The 15,193-nt window shown below is 55.7% G+C and overlaps 6 protein-coding genes across 6 annotated transcripts; 1 reads left to right on the forward strand and 5 right to left on the reverse strand.

Annotated features, from left to right (window-relative positions):
• Window positions 1-305: 305 nt before the first annotated feature.
• Window positions 306-1,161, reverse strand: CCMA1212_004292 (uncharacterized protein; the record flags this gene model as incomplete). The annotated part of the gene is made up of 3 exons (XM_073701601.1): window positions 306-388; window positions 472-605; window positions 698-1,161. The coding sequence occupies 3 exons, from the start codon at window positions 1,159-1,161 to the stop codon at window positions 306-308; spliced, it is 681 nt and encodes a 226-aa protein (XP_073559399.1).
• Window positions 1,162-2,893: 1,732 nt separating this feature from the next.
• CCMA1212_004293 (uncharacterized protein) lies at window positions 2,894-3,055 on the reverse strand (the record flags this gene model as incomplete). The annotated part of the gene is made up of 1 exon (XM_073701602.1): window positions 2,894-3,055. The coding sequence occupies one exon, from the start codon at window positions 3,053-3,055 to the stop codon at window positions 2,894-2,896; it is 162 nt and encodes a 53-aa protein (XP_073559398.1).
• A 241-nt stretch (window positions 3,056-3,296) lies between these two features.
• Window positions 3,297-5,614, reverse strand: CCMA1212_004294 (uncharacterized protein; the record flags this gene model as incomplete). The annotated part of the gene is made up of 3 exons (XM_073701603.1): window positions 3,297-3,851; window positions 3,918-5,392; window positions 5,476-5,614. 3 exons carry the CDS (start codon window positions 5,612-5,614, stop codon window positions 3,297-3,299), a joined length of 2,169 nt encoding a protein of 722 aa, XP_073559393.1.
• A 903-nt stretch (window positions 5,615-6,517) lies between these two features.
• CCMA1212_004295 (uncharacterized protein) lies at window positions 6,518-7,426 on the forward strand (the record flags this gene model as incomplete). The annotated part of the gene is made up of 3 exons (XM_073701604.1): window positions 6,518-6,585; window positions 6,709-7,053; window positions 7,162-7,426. Coding segments are annotated over 3 exons (678 nt in total), but the record flags the coding sequence as incomplete, so codon positions are not given.
• Window positions 7,427-9,829: 2,403 nt separating this feature from the next.
• Window positions 9,830-11,597, reverse strand: CCMA1212_004296 (Protein AFG1; the record flags this gene model as incomplete). Its single annotated transcript, XM_073701605.1, has 3 exons — window positions 9,830-10,697; window positions 10,762-11,227; window positions 11,294-11,597. 3 exons carry the CDS (start codon window positions 11,595-11,597, stop codon window positions 9,830-9,832), a joined length of 1,638 nt encoding a protein of 545 aa, XP_073559395.1.
• A 2,011-nt stretch (window positions 11,598-13,608) lies between these two features.
• On the reverse strand, window positions 13,609-14,847 carry CCMA1212_004297 (uncharacterized protein; the record flags this gene model as incomplete). Its single annotated transcript, XM_073701606.1, has 2 exons — window positions 14,629-14,847; window positions 13,609-14,470 (listed from the first exon to the last, which is right to left on the reverse strand). The coding sequence occupies exons 1-2, from the start codon at window positions 14,745-14,747 to the stop codon at window positions 13,609-13,611; spliced, it is 981 nt and encodes a 326-aa protein (XP_073559394.1). The 5' UTR covers window positions 14,748-14,847.
• Between the last annotated feature and the right edge of the window lie 346 nt (window positions 14,848-15,193).

Raw genomic sequence — 15,193 nt, forward strand, 5'->3', positions numbered from 1 at the left:
TGCGGTGAGTTTGGGGATGGGGTGTCGTGGGCCAATAGCACACTGAAGATCCAAGTGACGAGATAATGGATGATGTGGTCAGTCCTCAGGAATAAGATCTATATGGATCTGTCGAAATTTGATTTGTACTCTTCGTATGTACGGCCTCGGTTGGCATCTACCAAGCCAGGTCAAATGCTGCCTTGTTCATACTTTAGTCGAATCTAGCATCATACCAGTTTATCCATTTCTCATGTACAAATCCTCCTCTCGCTTATTCACTTGTCCATCACGGAAGAGTTCCAGTCGTCATGTCATCGTCCTTCTCACAGGAGAGGGCTCTTGTCACCAACGCGGTTACCACAGACAAAGCGTCCATCAACCAGCTTGACAGCCCCCGAAGTATCAACTGCCACAAATTAGCATCACCCCCCCTATATCCACCAGCAAAACGCACGCGAAAGAAACATGGAAAAGAAGCACAAAACTCACCGCGATCGCCCATCTCGAGGTAGGTAAACTTGGGCACGCGCTTCCAGTCGAGGCAGTTGCACTTGAGGTTGATTTCCGCGCCGCCGGGGACGGTGTCAATCGTGCAAGGCCTGCACGAGGCATCAAATTTACCACTTTTGCGACATCCAAATGATCAGTATAACTTTCAACATCTGAGAGAGAAAAGGGGGAGGGGACCAAGAGAGAGAGAGAGGTAAGAACTCACTCGGGCAGATACTGCAGCTTGCCGCCAACGTTGGTAATGCACTCGTTCAAGTTGATGCTCGTCTTCCACCACTCGCCCTTGTTGTTGGTGCACTTTCCCTCGAGGGTAGTCTTGCCGACTTTTCCGCTGCCGCCGAGGGTGATTTGCTCGCACGTCGTTCCGTCGTCGGCAGGAGGAGCAGCAGCGGGGGCGGTCTTGTTGTTGTTGTTAGTGCTGTTGTTGTTGTGAGAGAGCCGGTTGAAGCCGGGGAGAGGAATAGGTGGACGAGGTTGAGAACGAGGAGGAGGAGGAGGTATTACCGCGCCGGGGAGGACAGCCAGGGCGGCAGGCGTCCTCGTGATGAAGGGGAGGTGAGCGGCCCGGACGACGACGGGGGTCGGGGTGACGACGGGGAGGTGCTTGTTTGCGGGGGCGGCGATGGCGGCGGATGCCAGGGTGAGGAGGAGGACGGAGAGGGACTTCATTTTTTTGAGAATTGATCGAGAGAGGGTTTGATGAGGATTTGTTGGTGGATTTGTTTGGTGGTTGATGAGATGAAAGTTGTTTCTGGTGGGAGAACGTTTAAATAAGGGTGGTGAATGACACGGGGCAAAGGAGGGAAGAATAACGACGACAGGAGGAATGACGAGCGTCCCCGTAATTTGACAACTTTGAGCCACGAGGATCACAGTCCAGTCACTGGCTCAAAAAGGACAAAACACACACAGATTTCCCCCCCAGAAATTGAAGAAGAAGAAGAAGACGACGAAGTGCAGTTAGTGTGGAGCAAAAAGTTTCCGAGGCCGAAAGACATGCAGCAGCAGCAGCAGCTGTCCGGGCGAACCCACGAAAAACCAAGTTTCTAACAGATAAAAAAAGAAGAGACGAACAGGGATGTTCGCTGTAACGAATCGAGGTCAATGGGATTTGGATGGGAACTTGTCAAAGTTAAAGGGGCGGAGGGGGAGAGAATCCGTGCGTTGCAACTATCCGAACTCTCTGACCTCTTTGCTCAACGTGCGTCAAAAAGAAAGAGAGAAAAAAAAGGTTTGATGTGATTGACTCTTCCCCGATTTTTGGTGAAATGTGAGGAGTCGTTAGCCGTACTCTTACTTGACATACAAGTACCTTACTATAAGACTCACATATACTAAATAACAAACGCAAAAAAAAAGAGAAAACACGTTGGAGGTCTAGACCACCCCTTGATGCATTACGCTCAGAGAACAATGTCGGTCCCTCTTCACCCGTCAATGAGTGAGTGGTAGGTTGTTTGATGCTGGTGCCAAGGAGGAGGGGGGGGGGGACAAAGAAGATCAGACGCACGGATGGAATTTGGCTTTTAAGCTTGGATTTAGATTTGTGACTGAAGGGGGTTGTGTCAAGCTGGGATTGGACGAGTGTATTTGCGTGCGGTGAAGCATGGATATATTGTCAAGAGTGAACAATATGACTTATTTCGCCGGAGAATGTTTGAACAAGCACGGCTGTCTACTACTCAACGCTCCGTACCTCACACCGATATGCGGATTCAAGACAGGTTGCAACAGGAATATACCCCGTAGGAAAGAAGACGACTCCCTCAGCCGTCACATCCCGACCTCCTCTACTCAATCTCATCGCACACACACACCATCCAACTCAAAAGGCATCAAATGATCACCGAATTGCTCACCATCGCCCTGGGAAATTACTCAAACCCCTTCCCTCCCCAACCAACACCTATTGTCGTTGGCCACCCTCACCACACCGATACCCCCTGATCCGTGCCCATCGTTCGTCCCATTAGCCTCACCTCTTCTCCAGTGAACCCAGGTGGACGTGCCCTTCCCTCCGAACCAACATCACTTATAAAATGGAAGGAGGTCGCTCATTTCAACCCGAATCACAAAGAAGCACCAACGATTTCAGTATAGTAAGCATGTCATCTTGATATCAGTAACTATGGACTTGAATTCTTGGCCAACACATAATCGTTCCATAACGTCTCGTTCCCCTCGTCGGGTCATACAGACTTGCCTTCCTGCCATCGTAATCTTCAACATGAGTGCTGTCCAACCCTGCAGCTTCGTCACATCCCGTGGGATCAAATGGTGAAGAAAAATTGAAGAAAAAAGGGGGGTAAAAGGGGGTAAGAAGAAGTGAAGAGGTAGAATGCAAGTCAGCCATTGGTCGGGCTCAAGTCCTGCTTGCAACAGAGTCACACACGCCCTTCCATCATGACCCGGTGTTGGGCCACCTGCCACCGCAGTCCAAAGTACAACAGGTGAGAGCGAGGCCACGCCTTTGCGTATGTGAATGGTATATACACGGGCCAAATGAAAATGCTGAGATCAGCTGTATAGAATGGTGAAGAGAAGGAAGAAAATAGAAAACCATTAGCGACAACACATGAAAAGAAATGGCAGCAAAGCAGAAAACGGTCAGCTGGCAGATTGAAAAGTAGGATAGATCTCGCACCCTCAATCTGCCGCCAAGATGTTTGCTTTGTGCGTAGATGCCTCTCAGAACGCCCAGCTCCGCCCCCTTTTTACCCAGATGTTGCGTCGACGCCCAAAAGTTGCGCGCAAGGCCAATGTGCGGATGGCAAATGTACAGTGATCAAGCCATGGCTATTCCATTAATAGGCCTGGCCGGGAACGGGCTTCCTGCCGATGGGCCCCGCTGAAGGTCCCGACGGAGATTCTGTTGGCGACGATGCGGGCGACGACGTGTTGGGGTTCAGTGGGCTGGAAACAGGCGGGCTTGCGCGTTGGCTCATTCCGCTGGGGCTCTGGGGACGGCTGGTAGGAGGTCCCTGAAACTTGGGTCCGGGGCTCATCGGGCGGCCCATGGGCGACTGCGGTCGGCTTCCGTTGGCGTTCATCCTCGGACCGGCAGGCGAAGCGGGGCGCGATCCGGGGCCAGGTCCCATCCTGGGAGCTCCGTTGGGAGTGCCGTTGGCACCGCGCATACCCTGAGGCGTCATTGGGCGCTGGCCCTGGGGAGTCATGGGGCGCTGGCCCTGAGGAGTCATCGGTCGCTGGCCAGTGGGAGAGTTGGTTCCGCGAGGAGGACCGCCGGCTGCCGGGACAGGGGGACGGCCCTGGGGCGGGCGAGGCTTCACTGGACGGGTAGACAGACACGTGCGAGGGACAACACCCTGTCGGGACCTATCCAGACGGATGACAAGCGCCTAATTTTGTAGAGGTTAGCAAATGCCGGTGCAATGAGTCAGGTGGAAAACAAGAAAAGTACTCACCCAGCCATCGTCGTATTCGTGGAGGAGGCGCACCAGGTCGCCGGCCTTGAGCTCCATTTCGTCCTCGAGGGTGGGCTTGAAATCCAGTTGCACACGGTGGACAGTCGAGTTGGCAGGGCCGCCCGCCGCGGCAATGGCGGCGGCACCAGGCGAAGGCGCGGCGCCAGTGACGGGAGAGGCTGACGAGGCGCTGTAGTCGGTACCCACGGGGCTTGGGGGAACCGTGTCGAGGTTGGTGGTCACGGTCAGGTCAACGGGTGCCTTGGAGTTCTGGTTTCGGATCGACGTCTTGCGAGTCAGCGTCGCGGCTCCGGCAGCAACGACCGCGGCCGTGGTAGCCACAGCGGCAGTAGCCACAGCAGTCTCTTCGGCATTGGACACTTCCGGGGTCGGCGCCTTGTCGCTCACGGACGCGACGGTGGGCGAGTAGGGTTTGTACGTGGGACGAGCGGCGGGCGGATCCTGGACAGGAGAGGGAACACGCTCGGCTTGCTGGCCAAAGGGATTCGCAGGGTTGTTGCTCTGGCTGGTGTCGGGTCGATCCGCAGCGTTGCCGGTAAGAGCAACACCGACGGCGGCAGCCTCGGCTCCCTTGGCGGCCTGATTCTCGAGGTCCCAGCCGAATTGGGAGGCGGGTCGGAGGCTGATGCGCGGCGCAACCGGGTTGGTGCGGACCATCTCCTCGACGGGCTCGACGGGCTCGACAGGCTCGGGTGACGGTGCTGGCGAGACCTCGGGCGTGAGTGCGCGTGCAACGACGGGCCGGGGCTCAGGCACCGCAACCGGCTGCTGGTGGACGGCAGCAGCAGCAGGAGGCGGCGTCACTTGGGCCTTTTCATCGTCACCTGAAAGCTCTTCGCGCTCGGCCTGCTTCCTACGGCGGCTGACGAGGAAGAAGATGAGCAATCCCAGAACGAGGACACCACCAAGCACACCCAGGGCAATTCCCGCCTTGGCGCCGGCGCTGGTGCCGGAGCCGGAGTCGCTGACGCTGCTGGGAGATGACGCCGCGGCCGAGTCCAGAGTGGCCGAGGCAGAGGGGCTGTGGGCTCGGTTGCCGTCAACAGCCACCTGTGTCGGCGACGAGACGTGCGTGGGGGAACCAGTAGCCTTTGCGAGGTCGTCGTCGGAACCGGACGGGCTGTGCTTGGGAGAGGAAATCGCGCTTGGCACGGCAGAGCTCTCCTTGGATGCCTTGTCCTCCTGGCTCGGGCTCGGCGTCGGCGTCGGCTTGGGGGATTCCTTGGGCGTGGGAGTCTCCTTGGGAGTCTCTTTCGGCGTTGGCTTGGGCGTTTCCTTGGAGGATTCCTTTGGCGTGGGCGTCTCCTTGACCTCGGGCTTCTTGCTCGGGGTAGGCTCGGGCTTGGGAGTCTCCTTGGCCTGGGGTGTTGAGTGGATGGTCACGTAACCACCAATGGGGCCAGAAAAGGTTGGCTTCATGGTCTTGTAGACGACCTGAACCACGGTGGACTGCTCTAGGAGGAAGTCAGCATGTCAAGCAGGCAACAGATTGCGCGGATAACCCGCAGGCTATCCAAGCCAAACAGTCATGAATTACCTCTCTCGACATTGTTGGCCTGGACCTTGGGGCTCTGCCGTTGGTGCGAGTCGTCGTCAGGGTTGACGCCATTGATGATGTTCTCGATGTCGTCGAGAATGTCTCGGTGACGGTGAAAGTGCCGGTGCGAGTTGGGCATCTTGGCTAGAGTGTCACTGCAGACACGGCGAGGCGGATGTCCGGGGTATCAAGGAAGAAAGTAAAGAAAAAAAGAGTTCCGCTTCACGAGCAGAAACGTCGTGCGTGGTCGCCGTAGCCTCTGAATATATTGGCGACTGAGTTGCAAAGTCGAACGAGGCTGGGGACAGTCGTCGCCTGGAACGCGGACGGCAGTAATGGAGGGAGAATGAATGTGGTGACTATTGAGTCAAGGAGCGTGTCCTTCCACGGCGGGGAGAGACAAATTGTCTCGGGAATGCTGATGCTGGGGAAACGAGGGAACAACAGGCAGCTGGATTCGAGGCGCGTCACGACGGACAATGGCAAGCCTGAATCGACCCAGGATTAAGTAACTGTTGAGGTGATGCAAACGGCAGCGCGAAGTGAGCCAGAGGGAGTGAACAAAGACTCGACTAATGCACGCAACAAGTCGGAGGAATTTGACGGCTGAGGCGCTGAAAAGAATGGCTTGGGTCGCGAGGGCGAAATCAATCAATCAATCAACGAATGAATGAATGGACGGACTGAGCGCAGCTCTCGAGGTGAACTGACGCAGAGCCCAGGCTGCACAATCGCTCGCTGCGATGATGTGTCGTCAGCGGTGGCAGGACGGTGGTGAGAGGAGGAGGAAAAGGAAAAAAAAAAGAGGAGAGGCGAGAAGAAGCGAGCGAGCGGCAGCTGGGGAAGAACCTGGAGGGCAGGCGGGCGGGCCACCTCAGTTCAAGCTTGAAGTGTCCAGGGTTCAGTGAGCACGAGGTACCGGTACCTGGCCGCGGTGCTGGGCTGCCCCAATCTGGACGAGGCCCCGGCAGCCGAGCAAGCGCCCAACGGGCTGGGCGAATCACCAGCGGTGGCCGCAGCTGGCAGGCACTCCACTGCCGGGACGACACTGGAGCCGCTGCAGCAGTGGGAGAGGCGGCGCTGTACCGGTACTTGGCAATTAGCAGTGCGGTTCGAAAGCGGGAACCCGAGATGCTGTGCATCTGTCCACGGCGGCGCTGTCAAGAGCTGCATGACAGACGGTTGAGCTGCCAGTCAAGACGATAGTACACATCTGGTCAGTAGCGATAACTGGCATCCATCTGTATCGGTACCAACTGCGCATTTAGACGCCGGTTTGGCCCTCCCTGTCACCACAAGCAGCCCATATGAGGATCAGCGCCGTTGTCGACCAAACAAGCATAACCGTTGTAGCTGCCCAGCTTCTCCCTCGAAATGGATTGCCTGCAAAAACCGTCGCCAGCCCGCCAGGATCCGCACAGGGGCCGCCGTCCCCTGGCTCAGGCACCGCGGCGCCGCCATTGGCTGCTGGGGCCCCCCGGCAGGATGCGCTAATCCAGGAACCGCAGCCACTGGACGCAGCAGCGGATGCTGTCATTGGCCCGTGCGACGGTGCCTGCGCTGCTTGGCTCCCAGTTCGTCACTCGGACCCCTGGCCCTGCATTGTTGGCTTTTCCTGCATGAATCCCTGCCTGGTCGACTCTTTTTTTTTTTTTTGCTCTCTCTTCTGTTTGTTTGGCTGACGAGCAAGAAACAACGCAGCCAAGACGAGATCCATGCAGGTACAACTACCTTGCAGAACTTGGTGCCAGGGGTTCCCGCCAAGGTGCGGCCAAAAGGTGGAAGCGCCATGCCGGATCCATCATGGCGTTATCGAGGCCTTTGCCGCCATCTCCCTGGCTCGTCTCCCCTTCCAATATCCGCGATAGCCCACGACGGGACCATCGGATCACAAGTCGTGCTGTTGTTCTGTCGAACGAGGAACCGTTGTTTGCGCTGTTTGCGCTGTTAACTCGAGACAGCAGCTTGCAGGTATCATTACTCGACGCGCAGCGGTTGCGTGATGGCGCATCTGGGTAGCGGTACTCGTGCTTGAGCCGGTTGCGATAATTCGCAGCTCCCCTGGTTCGTCCGTACGAGAATGGCCTCGGATTTGTCAAATGGCGCAATTGCTGTAAGCACCAAATCCAAGCAGTCGATAGCCCGAGTCCAGGTCTTCTTCGATACTCCAGAGCACACGCACCCAAAGCACAGTACGCCGAACAAACCGCACCAGCACTCTCTCCTCTCGCAAGGGCCCTCCCGCCTCTTTCTCTCTCTCTCCGCTGCTTCAACCCAGCCCCAGCCCTCCCATCCTCAATCCCTACCATGACCTCACATTCTTCTCAGTCCCCTGTCCCGACTACAACTAAACACCATCAGCATTTACTCGGGCCCGAGCTAGCCAGGATCCATGAAACAGCCCCCTTCCGCCTCGGCACGCAAGCTGCGTGGTGATGGTGCTGCGTCCTATGCAGCCCTAGCAAGTTCTCTCTACGGTATTCCATCGAAGTATTGCCTCTTATAATCGTCTTTTTCAGCACCCGCAGAAAGGGGAAATCTCTGCGACCACAAACCGAAGCTTACCGAACACCCATGAGGCATCCAAGCCAGGCTCGTGGCCCCTCTCTGACTAACAAGGCTGAGTCCAGCGTCGCACACATTCAGGACGAAGCCAACACTCAACACTCCGGGCATCCTCCCTCGAAAAAGGGCACCCATTGCTACCCGTCCTCTGCCCATTTCGCTTCTCGCGGGCCGGAGGTCACCCCAAAACGAAACAAAGAAAGAACACCAGACCCTCGTTGTCCCTTGCGGGGCGGATCGAACGAGTGCAGGCAAGGTGCATTGGGAAAGAAGGGGACCGTGCAATCCCATCCCTTTTACTATCCGGCAGAAAACAAAGCTTTTTTTCTCGCGCACACACGCTCTCGCTCTCTTTCTCAATACCTTGATCGCCGAGGCGGGAATAGGCGGTTTTCTCGCTCCCCGGCTCTCGCCAAGGTCGACAGCATCTGCTGCTCAACCTCCATGTAATTTGTACATTCGGTGACCCGGGTACATGTGATAACGTGCTCCATGCCCAGGAAGAAATGTCACGCTCTTGTGGTCTCAGTGCGGCCGCTTCGTATCGCGCAACATGCCTCCAATTCTGCGCAGAAACAAACAGAAGCACTCCTTTTCGGTCAGTCCGTCGTTCAGCCGCGATCAAGGATTGAAACAGAGATCCCGGGGACCCGGCTTGCAAGTTCTATGCCGTGTTGTGTCGGTGTGTCTCGGAGCGATGGGTTCCCCGGCAGGATCCGGTCCAGCCCTTGTCCGTCCCGTCATGCATACAACGGATGCATTTGATGTCTTCCACGGGTGAGTACCGTATGCGCCTGCATGTAACCCTATCCAGTAGAATGCATGCGAGGATGTTGTTTGTTTGCGTCTCAAGGTACTACAGTATGATGATGCGTGGCTTTCCATTGGCCTTTAGCTGCAAGCGTTTCTGTGACTTGGGACATACATGACTGCATAAGGTAGGTACATGTAAGGGGGCGGCTATTCTCATCCCAGCAAATCCTCATGCATGCGATCCTGTCTGTCAAAAGCAGGTCTCTCGTCTTGATCTTACGGCTTCCCAGATATCCTCGGCGATTCCATTAAAACAAATACACACTCTCGTGTAGCTCGCCATGTCAGGATGTCCAAGTTCAGTGTTGCAACTTGCCATCTTATTGCAAACTGTACAAAGCCGTCAATCTCCATGTCGACAGCCTCCTCCTTCATACATTCACCATCCAAATCCATCCTACTTCACGGCCTCTTCCGCAGCCTCATCTAGAGCAAGACAGCCCCATGTATCAGCCGTAGCATCTTGCTCGTCGTTTCCGTGCGGAGCTTCTCCTAGTTTCTTTCCCTCTCCCTCTTCAATCCGGGAATAGTAGCTTGATCCAAGGGCTGTCTCCCTTACATGAAATCTAAACAACGCCGTCGTGTTTAATCGAGATTGTCTCCAGCCTATAGTTTGCCAGACTTGTCATCTTACAATTGATTTGCAGACTCAAATATTGGATATACTAGAATCATTTCATCAATTGTCTCAAGCCGTCATTCGTCATGTTCGCTCTACTTCATCCATGCTGCTCATACATCGCCCACATAATTACATACTATACATACATAAACTCTATACACAACAAGTGTATCCGCCCTGATGTTCTCCCGCTCCCATCCATCTAAGCAAACAAGTATCTAGACAAGTAGAGAAAAATTGCCGCTCAGGGTATTCGAAACAAGAGCAAACAACCACCACAACCACCAAGACCACATAACCCCCCCACCCNCCCCCTTATTCCCCCACAACCACACCCAAGAGCAGTCAGAAAAATCACATTGAGTCCTCCATCTGCCGGCTCCTCGTCTTCGTCCAGCTATCCTTATCCTCCTTCCCGCCCTGGCTCTCCAGCCCGAGCCCCCTCTCCACCCACTCCTTGCTCTCCATGTGGCTCAGCCGGCTCAGCGCCCGCGCAAACGCAAAGGCCTCTTCCTCGCCCGCGAACAGGCCCGTGTCCTTGAGCTTCTCGACGTTGTGCTCCATGTTCTCCAGGACGTCCTGCGTCGCGTCCTTGTTGTTGGCCGCGGCGCTGCCCTGGTTCGCCTGCAGCAGCGTCTCGGCGACCTCGTCCCGCGACACGAAGAGCTCGGCGAGGGGCTTCTCCGTGGTGAGCACCAGCTTCGCGTTGCCCTCGTACACGGCGTCGATGAAGGTGATGAAGCGCCGCGCCAGGTCCCGCTCCCGGATCGTCATGGCCGGCACGTCGGTCACGATGAAGGCGTCGTACTTGCGCACCAGCTCCAGGTAGTCCGCCGCCGACTTTGGCTTCCGGATGAGCTCGTCAAAGGTGAACCACGCGCACCGCCCGCTGACGCGCGGCACGAAGATCTCGCGGCCCCAGACCTTTTGGACTTCCGAGTGCGGGGCAAAGTTGTCCGAGTCGCCCAGGAAGCGGAACCACTTCTCCGCGTGCGACGAGGCGTGCTCGTCCAGCGCCGTGTGGTAGACGCCCGACGGCGGCCGGGGGATCTTGCGGTAGTCGGTCGGCGAGTCGAGGTTGATGACGTGGAGCCGGTTCTTGAGCAGCGTGATTGCCGGGATGAAGGACTCCCGCTGGATGCCGTTCTTGTAGAGGTCGTCTGGGTGCCGGTTCGACGTCGTCACCAGGACCACGCCGTGAGACATGAGGCATTCTAGTAGCCTGCCGCCTTGTCAGCACTTCATGTGTGAAACGAGTATCCCCAAGCCCAGAACCAGAAACCTACCTCCGCAGAATCATGGCGTCTGCCACATCCGTGCACTGAAACTCATCAAAGCACAGCACATTCCCCTGCTCCGCAATGTCCGCCGCCACAAACGGCACGGCGTCAATGTCGCTCCCGTGCTGCATCTTCAGCCTGTGCAGCCTCTTGTGGACGTCCTGCATGAAGTTGTGAAAGTGTATCCTCGTCTTGGACCTGACCGAGCTCGGCAGCGTCTCGTAGAAGAGGTCCATGAGCATCGTCTTGCCGCTGCCCACGTCGCCGTAGAGGTACAGGCCCCGGGGCAGGTTCTCCGGGATGTCCTTGATCGTGGCCCTTTTTGCGCCGCCGCCGCCCCCGCCCCCGCCAAAGAGCGACGAGAAGACGGACTTCTTGGCGGGCTTGAGGTCGTCGAGGCTGGGGTGGACGACGGGGGGCGCGCGGTAGTTGCGCAGCTCATTGTGGAGGTGCTGCAAGCTCTCGATGATGCCTACGCGAACCAGTCAGCCGCTTGTTCAGGGGAGCTCGCTGTGGTTAGGTAGAGAGAAGGACTCACCTCGTTGATGCTCGTCGTTGCGCAGAATCCCAGCCTCCACCCGCCGGTCATACTCCTCCAACGGCCCCCAGCTCCCGACCGGCCGATCGGAAACCGTCGCCATCGCCCTCCTCGCCGCCAGAGACGCTGGGCATGTCCATCTGTCGACTCTCGCCCCGGGCACTCTCTTGATGCCGCCATTCAGCCCTGCTCGCATGACCACCCGCTGTGCCGACTGCACCCGAAACGCCCTGGCAAATCGTCGGCTCCTGGCGCAACACGCCGACGAGCTCATCCGGCTCAGCGGCCGCGCACCTCCTCTCATCTTCTCTCAGTCTTCCAATGCCTTTCTCCTGCGACGATGCCCGTTTGTTGCAAGAAAGTCCCGGCGAAACTGCGGCCAGTCTAAAGGAGCGTTGCGTTGGGAAACAAAAGAGAGAGAAGAAGAAAGAATTTATGTAACAAGATCTCAGAAGACCGAGGTCGGCTGATGATGATGTAGATTTTGAGTGGCGGTATGGCTTGGGCGGAATTACGCCATGGCGGGTCGATTCCGAACTACCGAGCTTTTGTCGGAGCAGCGCCGCGCACGTGCTTTTTCTCGGACAAGTGGAGACCCACGTTTTGCGGGTTGTAAGTCGGGGCTGCATTGATTTGTATGTATGTTTGTTTGATGGACACGCCTGCAGGAGAATTGATAGTTGTTCTTTTGATGGAATTCGACACTTCGATGCTATGATGACGATGATGATGATGATGATGATGATGATCTTTTGTCCGCGTCTTGTAGTATACCTGCTGCTGCATTCGAATGACATGTTCAGCGATAGGTCAACTCCAGTAACACAGCAGCAGTTCTGCATGAGTTAGCCTGTGTTACCCTGCAATCCATCAAATCGGACATTTTCCATCTCTTCCCATATCAAAAGCATTCCTTGATAGAAACTGCAAGATCAACCCCTCAGATCTTTACCTAATCTCTCTGTAAATGTACTCTCGCTATACCTCTCGGCGGTACTCTCATATATCAGACAAATCATCCATCGGTACGAGGCGTCTCAACCTGACCAGATTCGACCATCCTACAATCAACCAACCTCTCTCCATCCAAAAAAAAAAAAAAAAAAAAAAAAAAAAAAAAAATTCTGGATCGCACCTCAGATGCCAATAGAACCAATGGCCTCGCGAAGACAATACCCTTCTAGACATTCAGTTCGCCGTCTTCTTTCCAGCCGTCTAGCCGCGCGATCAAGCTACTGCTTCTGTCAGCGCGCCTTTCCCCTCTTCCATCTTACCTACCAAGGGCACATAAACCATCCCAATCCTGCTACTAGCTTAGTAACTTGGGTAGTAAAGCTCAGTTCCTCCTCGGCAAGACCAACATCCAGTCTGTACTAAACATCTACTAGGTAAACAATACATTGCTCCTTGCAGTGAGCAGGCAATAGGAAACAAGGAGAGACTGCTGTTGACAGTCTTGCATCCTTCAAGAACAAATGGGCCAAATAATTCAAAGCTACCTAGTATATCCAACAGGTTGCCGTCCGGCTCCATATCAACTCCATCGCCTTCGGGGGTATATCGACTCGTCACTTATCATACACCACGCACTTAACACACACGTCTTCTTCATCTTGCCTACAAAAGAACCACCGGAAAGAAAACCCGTGAATATCAGGTGTAGATCATCCATCTTCCATCCCCCATCAGCCGCTCTGCCGTGCATGATTCATTGCCCGTGCTACCCACATGAATTGCCAAGAAGAGAGACAAGACGTAGCTTTGGCAGCTTGCTTGCTGTACAGTAGCCAGGAGCCCGCTCCTCAATGCAGATGCCAGGAACCATGGATGGATTCTGCTTTCTGGGACAATGTCTCGTATCGACATTGTCCAAAGGCCTTCCTGTGACTCGTGTTCCACCCGAGGGCCCTTGAAGATCTCACATAACTGGGGATGATAGCGTCTGGTGTATCCTAAGATATTCCTGGAATAAATCAGAAATATCCCTTTGCCACTTGTTGACTCGTAGACGCCGTTTCGTATATCCAAGCCACCGTGTATGACAAGGAATGATCCGTGTTCAAGTCCTGGTCTGGTCCGTCTTTTGGCAGTTTCGTGACTTCGCGCAAATCGTAACGGGGAGCATGTCGTTTGATTTGCCCACCACATCCGGCGGTCGGGGCACTCTGATAATGTGGCAGTCCATGCGAACACACCGATAGGGCCCCGTGTGCTCGCAGACGACGCGAATCTTCGCCCGGGTAATCCATCAAATCGTTTCGTACATGGCTAATGAGTCGTCGTGCGTAAGTCCGTCTTCGGTTTCTCTCTCTGAATCAATAGTAGCCACCGCCAGGAGGAGGCGGGGGAGGGGGAGGGCCAGGGGGGAAATCACGAGCTGAAGGGTTTTGGTACGGGTTCATGTGGATGTAGTTCATCGCTGCGGGGTTTTCTCCGACGGATGGCTGAGTGGTTCCGCTGTGCTGAGAGACGTCATCGAGCAGCGACGTTGAAGGGTTCATCTGCTGGAAGGATGCCGACCTTAGGGAGGCCGCAGGCCCCTCGGTGAAGACCGGCGAGGTGTAAGCGTGCTGCGCTGGCGGTACTACCGGCTGCTGAGGAGCAACGTGAGGATGCCCAAAGGGGGACATTGCGACCTGCTGGGGATCCCAGGGGGCCGCGCTGGCCGCCGATAAACTTCCCGATGCCATCTCTCTCGTCACCTGGCTCGGCATGGGAAAAGGCACGCCCGTCTCCAGCGCCGCGGGCCGCCGAGGAGTGATGATCTGCTGCAGCGCCTGGACTGGGTCTGTTGACGAAGAGGCCCCCGCCTGCTGGAGGAGAAAGGAGGATACGTATTCGTCTTGGAAGCCGTGCTTGTGAAGAAGTTCCCGAAGTTGCCTGTTCTCTTCGGCCACTCGCCGGGCGGCGAGCTGTACCTCGGAACTTGCTTCGACACCAGACAGTTCATACGCTCTCAGGCGCTGCTCGAGCTCTGCGATGTACTCTCTCCTCCGAGCACGAGACCGTCTCTGGTTGTCTCGGATGCGAGCGAGGTTGGCTTTTTGCTGTCGTGAAGACAAGGAGGAGAAGGGGTAAGTCGGCCACTGTTTCGAAGCGAACAATGATGGGAGGGGAGGAGAGGAGGTGGAATGAGAAGGGGAGAAGAGAGGAAGAGGGGAAGCAACTTGATACACGCTGTGAACCACTTACTGCAGGAGTTGACATTTAGGGCCCAATGTGATTTGGCCGCATAGGTAGCGACCTATCGCTCGAATCCGGAAGAAAGTTGTTAAGGATGGAGGTCCGCAAGGGGGAGGGGAGGGCGGGAGCTGGCGTAATTATGCGGCGCTGACAGCGGGCTTTTTGGGCTGTGGCATATACTGAAGGAGGAGATATTGGAGGGGTCTGAATAAGTTGCCTCGTCAAGCAAAGAGAGGGTGAGATCCATATACTCAACAGCCACAACAATCATGACCTCGAGCTTGTAGGGGGGGATATCGAGTAAGGTATAACTAGATTAACGGTCGTGCAAAGGGCCAACAGGGAGAGGGTGAAAAAAGTGAAAGAGGTCGAGGGCAGATGAGAAAAAAAAATAGTATTGAGGAAACAAGGTCAGCAGATCCACCAAAGAGTCGCGGGCCCTGGACGGCAACAGCAGCAGATGAGGGAAACGGGTCTGCTTCCAAGTCCCCCGAAGGCAATGGATTCAGGGACATCCGGATCCTCCAAGGACGGAGCTGTTGAACGTCGGCAGCCGAGGAACGAGGGCGAGCATGGGCATTCGTCCGCCTGTCCGTCTTCTTCTCCCGGTCCTTCTTTTGCCTTCTCTTTCTCTTGGCCTTCTTTCTCCCTAGCTCGCTCTCTTATTAAGGCGACAAGAGGAGCTATCCGGCGAGCAACAAGCGGGGAGAAGAAGGA

This window comes from Trichoderma ghanense (genome assembly GCF_004382785.1).
Source record: "Trichoderma ghanense strain CCMA-1212 chromosome Unknown scaffold_4, whole genome shotgun sequence".
Taxonomy (NCBI): Eukaryota; Fungi; Ascomycota; class Sordariomycetes; order Hypocreales; family Hypocreaceae; genus Trichoderma; species Trichoderma ghanense.